Raw genomic sequence first — 13,668 nt, 5'->3', positions numbered from 1 at the left:
ATGAAAGAATGTAGTTCTACTTTTTTGTTTAATGCACACCTTGAAGGACATGCTCTGGTCAAAAATGACTAAGATTCTTCATAATGCTACTGGAGAGCAGATACTGCATCTAAGTAAGACATGTTTCTGAGATTTCTAGGTCAAAACACAAAAACCTCAGCTTTATCAGAATTTAGAAGTAAAAAAATCACACATCACTGTATTTCCTAAGGGAAGCATCTATAATATAAAAAGCATGAGTCCCAGAACACAACTCTGTGGAACTCCATGACTTGTGCTGCAAACATTTTTCTTTAATCGTTCTTTAATAATAGTTCCTGTCTCTATAGTAATTGGTGTAGTCAGTGTTATCAAATGTTTCACCTGTCAGAGGCTATAGGAAGATCAGTGATAACCTTCAGTAGTGCTGTTTCTGTGTTGTGATGGACTCTAAATCCTGACTCAAACTTAAAATGCACTATTTCTCTGAGGTAATTTATTCAAGGTTTGACATCTGTGGACTTGAATTCAGTACAAAAGAAAATAAGAAACATGAGCATAGAAGGCAAAAACCTTTTAATATAAAATATTCAAGAAAGTCAAAAGACTACATCATCAGAGAAAGACAGAATCTCGTTTTGTAGGGATGAAATGAGCCATATTGTTAGACCACATACCTACCATCTGTATGACATGAAAAACTTAGTGGAAAGTGCTTTGTATCAAAATCAGTGGGTGTTCATTATTTAAAGTACAAAATTCACATAAAAAAAGCTAAAAGACTGACAAAGCAATAAAACCTTTCAGCGACCACAGAGCAAAAATACATGCGAATTACATGTTACATTTACTTTCAGACAGGATTCTTTCGCACATCTATTAATGCATTGTTTGAGGTCAGTGGTCCAATGTTGAGGCTGGAGCGACGGGACTCCCGGCGAGATTTAACCACAGGCAGGGATGTTGGCCCACTCCAAGACCCCACAGCAGTTTGACCTACACGTTTAACAGGGCCATCACTGGCCACCTGAAGCCACAGCTCCTCCATGATGGCAGGTTCCTCCGTTGGGAGAGAAGAGCGCCTCCACGTGGACGGGAGAGGGGTGTTCACCAGCTCCCGCATTTCCTCCCTAGACTTGGAAGGTCTGTCCAGCTGCCCTGCCCCACTGCCTCCTGAGCTGTCTTCGGGGCAACGGGGAAGCTTTTCCATGCTGCCAGCGTTCGCAGGTTTACCATCAGATGGCACGACTGAAAGACAGTATGTTATAAGGATATTTACTAATGCAGGAATACATTATTTTTAACGGTAAAAATCACTAAATTCGACTGGAAAACTCCAAAAGTTACAAAACAGAAGGAAAATTTGAACTAAAGGCATCTTGTTCCTAGTCCCGCAGAATGACATCGCAATCACACACTAAAAATAAACACTTTTGCACCTTTAGGATGCTCTTTTGGCTGCGTGGATGACCCACAGAGTTCCCTCAGTTTGTTGTTTAGTTCCACATTAGCCGCTTTGTAATGGTTCAGTTCCCTGCTGAGGTTGAGGATCCATCCCTCATACTGCCGCTGCCGCCCTAACAGACCCTCGTCCATTTGTTCTGTTGGGATGATAAAACGTACACAGTATATTAACGGAAACACCATCTGCCACTTTAACTTATACTCTACCTTTGAGCCTTACATATGTTCAGTGTGTGAGACTTAGTCTGCAGTATAGCGTGACTGGTTTATGTTAGTCTCACCTCGACACTGCTGCAGTAAGAGCTGCACACTCCTCTCATGTTCCTTCTGCTGTTGTGTAAGCCGGCGATCTGTGTCGAGTTGTGTGCGATCGAGTGCATTTTCCAGCCACTGCACCAGCCTCTGCTGCTCATCTAGTTGCATTTCCAGCTCAGCTAGGGCAAGTTGCAGCTTACGCTCTTCTTCACGCAGAGATACCACCTGCAGGAAATGTGCACACAAACACTCATAAGCCTACAACTGGTGAGTCCAGACGCAGTCCAGAGTCACATGTGCAAGGTGCACCTGCTCAAATGGTTGTTAACATAAATATATCTAAACATGGCAGCAACTCCAAGCATTGTGCATGTAGATATGGCCAAGACAACTTGCAGAAGTTCAAACTGAGCATCAGAAAAAAGGTGGGGGGGAAATGGTGATTTAAGTGACCTTGAATGGCTGTTGGTGGCAGCTGGGCTGGACTGAATGTTGCTGCTGATCTACACAACCAATTTTAGAGTTTACAGAAAATGGTCAGAAAAAGAATATATCCAGGGAGCGACAGTTCTCTGGATGAAAACACCTTGTGGATGTTGGTAAATGACCAGATTGTTTCAAGCTTATAGGAAGGAAGAGTGACTCAAAAAACCACTCATTACAATCAAGTTATGGGTACATACTGAACCCTGAAGCAGCCTGGGTGCCACTCCTCTCAGTGAACAACAGGAAACTGAGACTGCAATAAACACGGCTCACCAAAACTGGACAATAGATGACTGGAAAAACATTGCCTGGTGATGAGTCTTGATTTCTGCTGTCACATTAGGTAGGGTCAGATTTGACATAAACATCAGGAAAACATGGATCCATCCTGTCTTGTATCAACGGTTCAGGCTGGTGGTGGATGGTGCTGTAACGGTGTTTTGTTACTAACCAACCCCTTTATGACCACAGTGTGCCCATCTTCTGATGGTTGCTTCCAGAAGGATGACACTCCATGTCACAAAATTCAAATCATCTCAAACTGCTTACTTGGACATGACAATGAGTTCACAGTACTCAAATAGCCCCCACAGTCAACAGAGCACCTTTGGGATGTAGACACTCACAGATGTGGTGTGACCGTGATGCTATCATGTCAATATGAACCAAAATCTTAGAGGAATGTTTCCAGCACCTTGTTGAAGAATTAACGCATTTCTGAAGGTAAAAAGGGGCCCAATCGAGTGCTAGCAAGGTATGTCTCGTAATGTTTCTGTTGAGTGTATGTCCTACAATCACCATCCTCATTGGCTACCTTTTCTTTGGCGCATAAAATCAACTCTCTGGAAACAGGCATCAATATTGGATATGTGTTGCTCTTAATTCTCTAAGAGTTTCTCTTAAAAATCTCAACACAAAGACACATTTCAGCTTTGTAACTGCTGATTTGTCGAAAGGGAAGTAAAATGCATCACCGGGCGTTTCTGTCAAGGCAGGCATGGGCACATTAAATGTGAGGGAGAGGGCATACTAAGGAAGAGCACAGCCACAAACTAATCAGACTGAGGTCCTTACATGGGCACAGTTCTCTCTTTTTTATCATCTTAAGGTTTATTCTACCCCCTAAAAATGACTAAAATTTGTGTGGGTCTGTTTATTCAGAACATTTTTTATTCTGTTTCACATACCTTGTCGAAGTACTTGCACAGCAGAGCTCTGGTCTCAGAGGCAGACAGGTAACTGAGCTTGGCCATGAGATTCATCTCCCACTGGGAGAGCATACTGGCAGAAACCCGAAGCTGTCTCTGTCTTTGAGTGATGGCTTCATTCTTATACTCAATCGCTGCATCCAGAGCCTCAATTGCCTCGTCCAGCTGGAAAAGCGTTCGCTCCTCCTGGTAACATCAGAGTGAACAGATGTCCTTAATGAAGATTTGAATACGATGTAGAATTCATTTTCAGTTTGAAACTAGTGCTTTCCAGATTCTTGATAATTAGGCTGTTATTGTGACTGTATTCAGTACATGTGTTCTGTACAGCAAAATATTAATCTAAAGAGTGCTGATAATTGAAATCAGATAAAAGAGCTTGAACCTCAGAGTAATATCTGACCTCTGGTGAGAGCAGGCTACCCTGCCGCAGTTTATCGTCCAGCTCAACTCGCTGTTTAAGCAGTGAATCTTTCTCTTGACGTAGGTTGGAGATCTCTTGCCGGATCTGTTGGGAGTCTTGAGCACTACTACTGCGAAGGAGACCATTCCTCTCACTCAACTCTTCCTCGAGTAATTCAATGCGCCCGGTGAGTGTCATTAGATCTTTACTTAGGGCCTGGAGGAAAGATGAATAAAACAGGACTCAGTATCTGCAAGTCCTCTGTGCTAATAAGCTGAATTGTTTATGTTAATACCTGACTGGAGCGGAGCCTCTTGGTTTCCAATCCGCTGCGTTCCTGTAGCAATGCTTCTTTCTTGGCCAGGATTTCCTCTCTTTTCGTCAGCTCTCCCTCCAGATCTTCCAATCCTCTCCTCTGTTCTAGTATCCGTTCCATCTCCTCATCCAGCCAGCGCTTTTGATCCTCAATTTTCTGCTCACAGGCAAGTTGAGACACAAAAGGACACATAAAAGCACAATAACAGACAGTAGTAGTATTTCTAGGTGCTTTACGTGTATACACTACTACTGCATCTCAGCTCTTGCTGCACCTGCTGCTCTTCTAATGAGATGACAGAGCCGTTGCTGCCGCTGCGTCTCTGCCTCTGGAAAGCTGCAATCGCTTCGGTCTTTATCTTCAGGATCTTCTGCTGCTGCTCATTCTTTATTTCAAGTTCCTGGTATGGTGTAAATAACATGAAAGTCACATTTTCACACATCGCACTGCAAGAACAGGAAGAACTGCAAGAACTGCATTCGGCTCCAATTACCAGTTAAGCTAATTTGCTCATCATTGCCCCCCAAAAGACAGATTCTATACTCATTCTAAGGCTGCTGAGTAAAAAGTATTTAAATGGAGGTGACAGAGGACAGACGTTTGTCCTGTAGGAGAGTTAGACCCTAAGATGAGACGTTTTTGACTCTAAAGCCTTTCTCGCAAGGGCAACCACCAGTCCACGCCACCCTACCACCACTGTGGGATGTCTGCGAGTGTAGCCTGGGGGTAAAGTGAGCCCCATTTGCTCTCTCTTGGCTTGAGCTGCACTAAACACTGAGTGAGTTTAAGCTGCAAAGGAAAGAGGTGCTTGATTTATAACTCAAGAAACAAACGACAGCTTTTTAGTGAAAATGAATTCAAAGGCGTTTAATCTAGATTTTTTTTGGTTTCGTGTTTGTTGGAAAAAAAATCATAACTGACATAAAATTGGATTAATTACCCAGCCTTAACTGAAACTGCAGTGCCATCTGTCGCACAGACTAATATTTTTCAATTAAACTTTGCTTAGTTACAAACAACAAAGCCACTCAGTGGTACCTTGACTCTGTGAGTTCTCTGCTGCATTTCGTTCTCCAGACGACGCTTCTGCTGACTTTCCTGACGCAGCCGCTTTTGCAGCTGCTCCTGCTGCTGTCTCATAGACTGGACGCTTCTCTCCAGCTCTAACACACGGCGCTCACTCTGGGCAGGGAGGTTGGCGAGACGGGCAGTATCCCTCTGACGCTGACTTAGTACCTAATGTTTAACCAGAAATATTTTCACTTTTAGAAGTTTACAGGTCATGTTTAAAAATCAGGAAAGGAAATCATTAAGAACACAGTTTTAAAAAGCAGCATCTCACTGACACAAAACAACAACATCACTCCGAACTTGGCGTCACATGAACACAAACCTGAACTTTGCTCTGAGCAGCAGCTATCTTCCTGCGACATTCCTGTGCTCTGGTCTTGTCTGTGATGCTGATCTCTCTCTCTTGCCTCTCTAGGTCCTGCAGCTGCCGCTGGGCCTCCTGCAGCTCCTGCCGAGCTTGCACAGCTTCCCCCTCCAGAGCTGTGATCTTATGGCTGTACTGCTTGTTCAGAGCCTGAGCATCCTTACCTTAAAAGGCAAACAACTGATTCAGAAAAAACACACAAGAGAATATTTTCTGTGAAAAGGATAAAGCCAAAATTTTAATTGCTACCTGTTTTGACAAGTTCCTTAATGAGTTCTTCTTTCATGCGAATGGTGACAGAGAACTCCCTGATCTTCTGCTGTGCCTGAAGAAGTCCCCACTCTGAAACACCTTCAAAGCTTTTTAGACTTTCCCCACTGCTGGAGTTGGCTACAGAGAAATTTGAAAGTGAACACACAAGGTTGATAGGATGGTGGTACAATTAGGAAGGAGACACAGCTTTGACTCAACTCAAGCACGAGTGGAGTGTAATATAGAAACAGAAAAGAGGCAACAGAAGAATAACAATCAGTTTTAGAAGTCTGCGGTAACCACTGGTTGAACATGTAACCACAATAAAGTACAGAATTAATCTTTCCACGTGATGTTAGTGTCCCTGCAATTTACTTAATTCATTTTCTGTGCATGCCGCACAGAGACTGGATACGCAGTCTGCAGAAAACACAGAAAAATAAGCAAAAGGACTTAAAACTGGATCATAACTGATCGTGTTTGTAACAGAGTGTTTCTGACTGTATGACACTGCATGACTTAAACTTGATTTCTGATTTAAGAAATGTTCCACTAGTCAAGGCAAATATAGTACAAAAAAGAAATCCTGACAATACTTTCAACATCCCGCTCAACGCTCCATTAAATTATTTCTGAGCATCTGGTAATCTTGGTAGTGAGCAAGTTGTTAGACTTACATGCTTTTCTAGCTAAACAGGGGTGCTGGTCTGGCTCCAGCCCTTTGCCAGCAGCTGGTAATCCCCCTGACTGCATGTCCCACTTGGTCCAGGTCAGATTCACCTGCCTGACAGAATAACGCACAAGTCACAAATACCATGAGCACAGGCGTAACACAATGACACTTTGAGTGAATGGTTGATTGACATGATTGCCCAGACAGTTGTTTAGCAACTTTAAAAAAAAATTGAAACTCAATTTAGATTCAGAAGAAACAACATACTTTGACCTCTCTTGTCCAGAATGACTGCCCTCTTTTTCCCTGTAATGCGTTTCCACTCCACCTGGGATCTCCTGCTCCTCATACAGTTTCCCATCCTGATCAGTGCAAGGCCCATTACCAATGTATCCCACTGGACTGACCTGCAATCACACAAAACACACAGATGTAGAGGTATGAAAACTATAAAACAAAAGAATAAATTGTACTCTTAATGCCTCTTAATATGGATTTTCTATTTCTTTTTTTTAATGGCTGGTTACCTGTCTGTGGGTGCCTCCATTCTGGCTGTGCTGCATGGAGCCCATGGGGGCAGTGTGCGGCCGCAGCCTCATGTTAAGACCCAGGCCCATCAGTCCTGCAGTAGAGAGCTGACACTGTAGATCTGCTATCAGGTCCTGCTGCTCCTGCAGCTTATCACTCTGAGACAATAAGAGGACAATAAAATCAGTATCACATCACTAAGATCAGATATGACCTGAAACATCAGTGTATTAAGTGTTGACACAGCTCGGGTGCGGGTCAGTAGGATTAACTTTGTGATGACAATTAAAAAAAATCAAAAGTGTGAGTCACTGCTCCAACAGAAAAACAATATAGGAGATAAACTTTGTCTAACCTGCTGCTTGTACTGCTCCATAGCATCTTCCAGAGCTGCTAGAAAGTCTGTGTTCTCCCTCTCTAACCGCTGGATCTGTGACTGAAGGTGTGCAATAGCATCTTCTTTCTCTCCATCTTTATCACTGTCATGGTCATGGCTCCACCTCTCCTCCACAGCGGTGTCCTAAGGAGTAATTCATAGTTAGTAATACGTGTCCTATGTTTTTGTTCAAAACGTTACTCTTTAAAAATAATTACTAGTGATTTAGTAATTATTTTAGAGTGAAAGGGACAGACCTGGTTTCTTACAGAAGGCCTGCCCCTCCTCAGGCCAGCACTGTCCTCAGTGGAGCTGTTCTCAATACCGCTGTCTGGACCGGAAGCCGTGGTCAGCCCACTTCTCTCTTCCTCCACAGAACAAAGCCACTCCTTCACTCTCAGACTTTGTTCAGCAGTCAGAGCCCCTTCACTCTGCAGCTCCCGCAGCAACCTGTGATCCACCAGCAGCACAGACATTCAAATGTTTGTATAGCCATTGATTTCACTTATCTCTTCTACATTTTTGTATCAAAGAAACATCAAAAATTATGATTTAGAATAAAATACGCAGATGACTGGGTTTTAAATAGTTTTAAACAAGTTACCTTATGTGAAAACCACGCTAAAGTCCCAAATTTTAACTTTTAATTTATTCTCTGTCATGCAACAAACAGTTTGCATGACAAATTTCTACAAATTTTACTTGCATTCCCAGAATTATTATTGTTTAGTTAAAACGCAAATGGAAAAATGTTTATTTTCAACACATTTATAAATAACAAAAAAAAAACTGTTTTAACGAACAAAATCCATACAGCATTATCACCACAGGCTAAAGACAACAGTCGCCAGCACTGGGTTGCAGTCCCTAGGAGTGTGAGACCGTTTTTTCTTATCATGGTTGAGTTTTGCTAGATGACAATACGGGGCAAAATAGTGCATAAGATACTGTTTATGCCTCAGAAACTGTTCAAACATGCATTTTCTGACACAGTTTTGAGAGATATCTGCAGAAAGTGAATGTAAGACAAACACTGGAAATACTAAAAAGTTCAGTTGTTCCTGATTCTGCTATTGCTTGTTTTTTTATGTTGGTAGCTGAGATTCTCAGTCTGCATCTTTGGCTGGCTATTCCCATCCTGCGTCACATATTAAGACTTTGGCTGATTGGACACTTTCATTGTTTTCCAATATTTAAAAAAAAAAAAAAATTATTACGTAATTATAAAATAAACCAAACAGTGTTGTTTTTGCACTGGCTTTTTAAATTGTATGATATATACATATATCAAACTTTTCTCTCTCTAAAGATGTAGATGAGGATTAATTCACAAAGCAGCTGTCAACCAATGTGTACGTTTTTCTGGTAGGTTAAACAGAGTGTCCAAATCTTACAGCACAGGTTAAATAACGCAGACTAAATCAAACCCATCGATAAATGCTCTTTAACCTGTAAGCAGTGTCTGTGCAGGTCCTATAGTGAGCGCTCTGGACTTGCAGTTTGCTTATTTCTCCCTCTCCAAGTCGAGGTCTCCTATTGGGTTCGGCGTGAGAGATTATGCGGGTCTCTGAACGCTGGCGGTTTTCGAGGGCTCTGCGAAGCGCCTTGATTTGCTGCTCGAGCCCTTCCACGCGATCTGGCTCACGTTTGCAGTTGACTGTAGCACGGTTCTGAATGTTTCTTGCCCTTGTGGCATAGTTTAGTGTGTTCAGGCTCTCATCAAAATCAGAAGAAGATGGACTGATGCAAGCAATCATCAGCGTTTTTGAATTTCCTCCTAAAGAATCTTTGAGTATCCTAGTTGAAAGAAGGAAAAATAAAATGATCAGGTATTAATGTTTAGTTAGATTGATATGCTTAAGTCCAGATCAACTTATTATAACTTACCTTGTAATTTTAGAATCTCTGTATGGTATGTGAGAGCCTTTCCTCTTGGGGTCCCCCAGTGCCCCGATAACATTTCCTAGAGCTAAAAGACCGCTGTTAATCTGGATACTCTCCTTTAGTCTCTCTCCAGTGTTTCCTGTCCTTAAAATGCGCTCTGATCCTGCCAGGTCAACAAAGTGAAACTTGGAAGACAACATTTGTGGTCCAGAACTTCCAGCAGTCCCATAAAGGCGAGAGCTTCCTCGTCGTTGGTCCATGTACACAGTAAAAATGGTGTGAGACCTGCTGGAGTTGGGATTCATCTGGGTTGCACCAGTGTGCCTGGCTGTGTTTCCAGACTCCAGTAAACTTAGCACTTCATCAAGACCCTCCACTTCACACTCCTTTACGCCGCACAAAACTACGAAGTCAAAATGCAATTAAATACATCAACAAATACTTTTTAAATGAAAACATTTCTGCATTGACTACTCAAAAACATGCTTAGAAACATTTAAGACTCTTTATTCCTCACCAATATTGCCCTTATCCTCCCGGATGTGGATGTCCTTGCTGGCAGTCTCAACTTCCAGCAAGTCCTTGAAATCCTCTTTGTAAATCTCCAGATAGGAGACTCGAACAGAGAAGTCTGTGAGGTCATTTTCATCGAGCAGCTTGAAGATATCTGCAACGGCCCTGGGGATGATGCCCTGCTCCTCATCACTAAAGGAACCTAAAATTACAGTTAATTTTTAAAAAATGGAAAATCTGATTCTGTTCAGCTAATTTTTTCAATCCAATAAAAAAACTGCAAAATAGCATAGCTTGTATTTTTAAAGTGTGTGCCATGCATGCTTTGTTGAAACCAAAGATTTTACTAATATTTTGAAGTAAAAAAAATTCTAAAAGACAAAAAAGAAAAACTTACAAATATTAGCTTCCCCAATGGTGTAAGTCTTGCCTGATCCTGTCTGTCCATAGGCAAACACTGTAGCATTGAAACCTTGAAAGAAGGCATCTATGAGCGGCTGAACAGACGCAGAATAAATCTCCTCCTGACTGCAAGTTTCCTCAAATACAAAGTCGCAAAGAAAGTGTCGGTCATGACCCAGAGTAACCCTACACAGCTCAGGATCCACAGTGATACAGCTCTCATGGCAGTGCAGAAGCTCTTTAGGCAGCAGCGGACGTACTCGGACAGCCACCTGCACTGCAGAATACTCCCCTCTGCCCTGGCCAGCAGGCAGTTTGGGAGACATTTCTTCTCTCCTCTCTGTTATGTATTGATCATCTTTGGACGCCTAAAGAAAACAAAAATCATTTATTGACAAATATTTGATGAACATCTCATGTCACATTTATGAATATGGTACAAGGTAATAAATGAGGATGCGATTGATGGCATGATAAGATGGGAAAAAATAAGTGCACCCATGACTGAGTAGCTTGTAGAACCACTTTTAGCAGCAATAACTTAACGTAATCGTTTTCTGTACGACTTTATCAGTCTTTGTGGCCCACTTTTCCTCACAACATTGCTACAGTTTACTGAGGTTTGCCAGCTTTCATTCATGCACAGCTCTTAAAGTTGTTCTACAGCTTTTAGTCTGTTTAATGTCTGGACTTTAACTGGGCCACTGCAGCACCTTGATTATTTTATTTTCTGTTGTAGATTTGCTGCTGTGCTTGGGATCACTGTCCTGTTGCATGACTGAATTTGGGCCAAGTTTGATCTGTCTGACAGATAATCTCACATGTGAATCAAGAATAAGATGCAACTTTGCAAACCTACGCGGTGTTGCCATGTGCTGTAGTTCTTGTTTTGTTTTCTTAGTTTTTTTGCATTTTCTCTGAGCATTGCATGATCTGACCTTGGGGTGCATTTGCTGCGATGTCCACTTCTGGAAAGATTGAGGCCTTTTGTTAAGACACACTTGAATGGTCCAGACCAGCAAACTACCAAAACCTCTGCACAAACACCAGGATAAAGGCACATGCTGATGCCCAATTAATCAAAGTCACCTGATTAGCAGTACCTGGCTGCTACTAACCATCAACTACACAACACCTTTCCTGGATGTAGTCCTGTAAAAGGTTTTTCACAATACTGTACTTACTGCTGAAGAACATTGATAAGATATGTGTTCTATAAAAAGATAAAATAAAATAATGTTATTACAGTTATTTAAAAAACAAAACAAAAATGAAAGGAGATCCATGCACAACAAAGTTCTTATAAGGTAAACTCTATAAAAAGTGACAACACCACTGTACTGTATGTGGTAATGTCGACTCACCTAGAGCTAGGATATTTAACTGCAAACCCACTTCTCTTTCAGTTTAGCCAACTTTACCCTTCAGTCAAAGGTCTTTTGGACACAGGTCTTTTGGTCAACCCTGGCTCTTCTTGGCTATGTGTCAAAGTAACACTGAGCAAGATACTGAACCCCGGGTTGCCCCTGATGCACCAACTGGAATGTGAGTCTGTGTGTATGTGTGAAATTAGATAAAAGCACTGTATGAATGTGTGTTAATGTGTGTTATAGTTTGATACTTGTAACAGCAAGTACTCTGAGTTCTCAAAACTGAGTAGAAATGGGACTATATAAGTATCACACAATTTACCATTTTAGACAAAGGCATACAGCTTCTGAGTTGATCATTAAGAAATGCTGACCTGGGTGCAAACATGAAATAAACAAAAACAAACATCTGCAGGAAAAGCTGCTGTGTGAATGTTTATGATTATCATTCATATTCTATTCATGTAAATGTACACTCCCTGAAACTACAGTAAGGAAACAAACAACAACATTTTAGATGAAATAACTCACAATCTTTTTTAGATGCATGCAGTATAAAATAAGTTTTGATTTCGAGGCTTTTTAACACAGCTTATCTCTCCCAAAGTTATAGTGTTACTAAAAATATATACCTGTACCAAGATCTTATTCAAAATAAACGTTTACAATTTCACATTAAACCCCTTCAAGGATGCTTTATTATTACTTGGATTAGTCTGAGCCTATTTACTTCCCCTATTTACTGGTTAATTACAGCTCTGCACTAACGACACAGTAGTTATATGACACAGTTAAAGTCTTCAACAGTTTAAAATAGCGGGTGTCGCGTTGTGAATAATCTTTTCTTATTTTTTGGTCAAGTACTGTTACGTTACTGCGTTTTAACCCAAGGGTAGCGTTTCATCACCGACTTCATTAGTTAAGTTATCGCTTTTTCACGCAGACAAACCAGCTTTGTATCGAGTAAAGAAAAAAAAGTTATAGTTCACATCCAGAAGTAATCACAGCGCTGCTAACTTGTATTTCCCAAGTTAGCAGGGTAACGCTAGCTCGCTGTTGTACAGGGTTACAAAAAACAAAAGAAGAAGAAAACACAAAAATGTACTACCTCTATTAATGAGAAAAATGTCGGCTTTATTTTAGGACTGTTTCATTTTCACGCTGCTTCCTAAAGTTCATAAGTTCGTGAGGCTGCTTGTTGTCCAGATTCACTTCAGCTAAGCTAAAGTTAGCTGACAGTCTAAACAACAACATCAAAAACTTGAGGATGAGGGTGGATAAAAGCTGATAACGCGCGAACTAGCTGGGCCCGTTAGAAATGCGTAACGTTAAACGGCGTACATTGACAGTTTTCGTAACCACTAAACATTTTTCACGACTTACTTTAATGCAGCAGGAGTTGTACCACGGGTTCAGAGTAACTCTGGAGAGCTTTTTTGGGGAAGAATGGAAGCTGAGGGGCAGTCCACGGGCAGCCCAGGGGAGGAGCACGAAACCGTGGCCTGGGTTTGATCTGCAGCAGCAAAGCATCTTGGCTGAGAGGCGACAACATCTCAGCAGGTCACAGCACACGTGATTTAGTATAAAAGGCACTTTAATCATTACGGTTTTGTTTTGTTTTGGATCCTGGATTGTAAAATAATTTATGGGAGCTGAGAGAAATTTCTGTTATCTGCACGAAAACCACATGTGTAAATGCAACTAGTCAAATCACGAAAGCTGTTTTTTTAAATTCACTTTTATTTTTTATAGAGCCAAGTCAAAACAGCAGGCGCTTTATATATTTATATATACCCTACAGTAATACAGAGAGAGCCCCCAACAATCACATTTAACCCTCTGAGCAAGTACTTGGCAATGGTAGGACTCACCTTTGACAGGAAAAATCTTTGTGCAGGCTCAGGTAAGAGAGAAAGACAGGGCAAAACATACTGTAGAAGAGAGCTTGAGAGTAATAATAACTAGGGATTGAAAGCAGAGTGGTGTGTAATAATCACCTAGTGTAGCTAAGGGCGAACTCAGGGGCACCTGGTGCATCCCTAACTATGCTTTATCAAAAATGAAAGTTTAGAATTTTACAGTGATATTTATTCCATGGTTCATTCTCACCACATGGCCAGCCTT

The 13,668-nt window shown here is 41.4% G+C and overlaps 1 protein-coding gene across 2 annotated transcripts; it reads right to left on the bottom strand.

Moving 5' to 3' along the window:
* Positions 1 to 538: 538 nt before the first annotated feature.
* On the bottom strand, positions 539 to 13,076 carry kif7 (kinesin family member 7). Of its 2 annotated transcripts, none has more exons than XM_086286302.1 (20): positions 12,928 to 13,076; positions 10,170 to 10,542; positions 9,777 to 9,974; positions 9,263 to 9,662; positions 8,825 to 9,172; positions 7,633 to 7,825; positions 7,355 to 7,519; positions 6,999 to 7,157; positions 6,739 to 6,878; positions 6,476 to 6,582; positions 5,796 to 5,936; positions 5,505 to 5,710; positions 5,150 to 5,347; positions 4,386 to 4,511; positions 4,091 to 4,267; positions 3,796 to 4,011; positions 3,372 to 3,578; positions 1,725 to 1,923; positions 1,419 to 1,580; positions 539 to 1,227 (listed from the first exon to the last, which is right to left on the bottom strand). In XM_086286302.1, the coding sequence occupies exons 1-20, from the start codon at positions 13,072 to 13,074 to the stop codon at positions 833 to 835; spliced, it is 4,257 nt and encodes a 1,418-aa protein (XP_086142428.1). In that variant the 5' UTR covers positions 13,075 to 13,076; the 3' UTR covers positions 539 to 832. The 2 variants fall into 2 exon arrangements, with proteins under 2 accessions (XP_086142428.1, XP_086142439.1); XM_086286313.1 differs by lacking the exon at positions 12,928 to 13,076 and adding an exon at positions 12,653 to 12,671.
* Positions 13,077 to 13,668: the final 592 nt, after the last annotated feature.

The sequence above is a fragment of the Aulonocara sp. 'chitande type north' Nkhata Bay genome, linkage group LG1, assembly GCF_057382095.1.
Source record: "Aulonocara sp. 'chitande type north' Nkhata Bay isolate Kocher_YH1m ecotype deep benthic linkage group LG1, A_spYH_male_GT1.1, whole genome shotgun sequence".
Classification (NCBI taxonomy): domain Eukaryota; kingdom Metazoa; phylum Chordata; class Actinopteri; order Cichliformes; family Cichlidae; genus Aulonocara; species Aulonocara sp. 'chitande type north' Nkhata Bay.
This window is presented reverse-complemented; position numbering and strand designations above follow the sequence as displayed.

What these genes read in the sequence shown, in the direction of transcription:
- kif7 (XM_086286302.1), bottom strand. Translation starts at nt 13,074, where the DNA reads ATGCTTTGCTGCTGCAGATCAAACCCAGGCCACGGTTTCGTGCTCCTC. An exon ending in GGAGGATAAGGGCAATATTG is followed by an intron (nt 9,663 to 9,776) that starts GTGAGGAATAAA and finishes TTGACTTCGTAG; the next exon opens with TTTTGTGCGGCGTAAAGGAG. An exon ending in AGAGATTCTAAAATTACAAG is followed by an intron (nt 9,173 to 9,262) that starts GTAAGTTATAAT and finishes TCTTTCAACTAG; the next exon opens with GATACTCAAAGATTCTTTAG.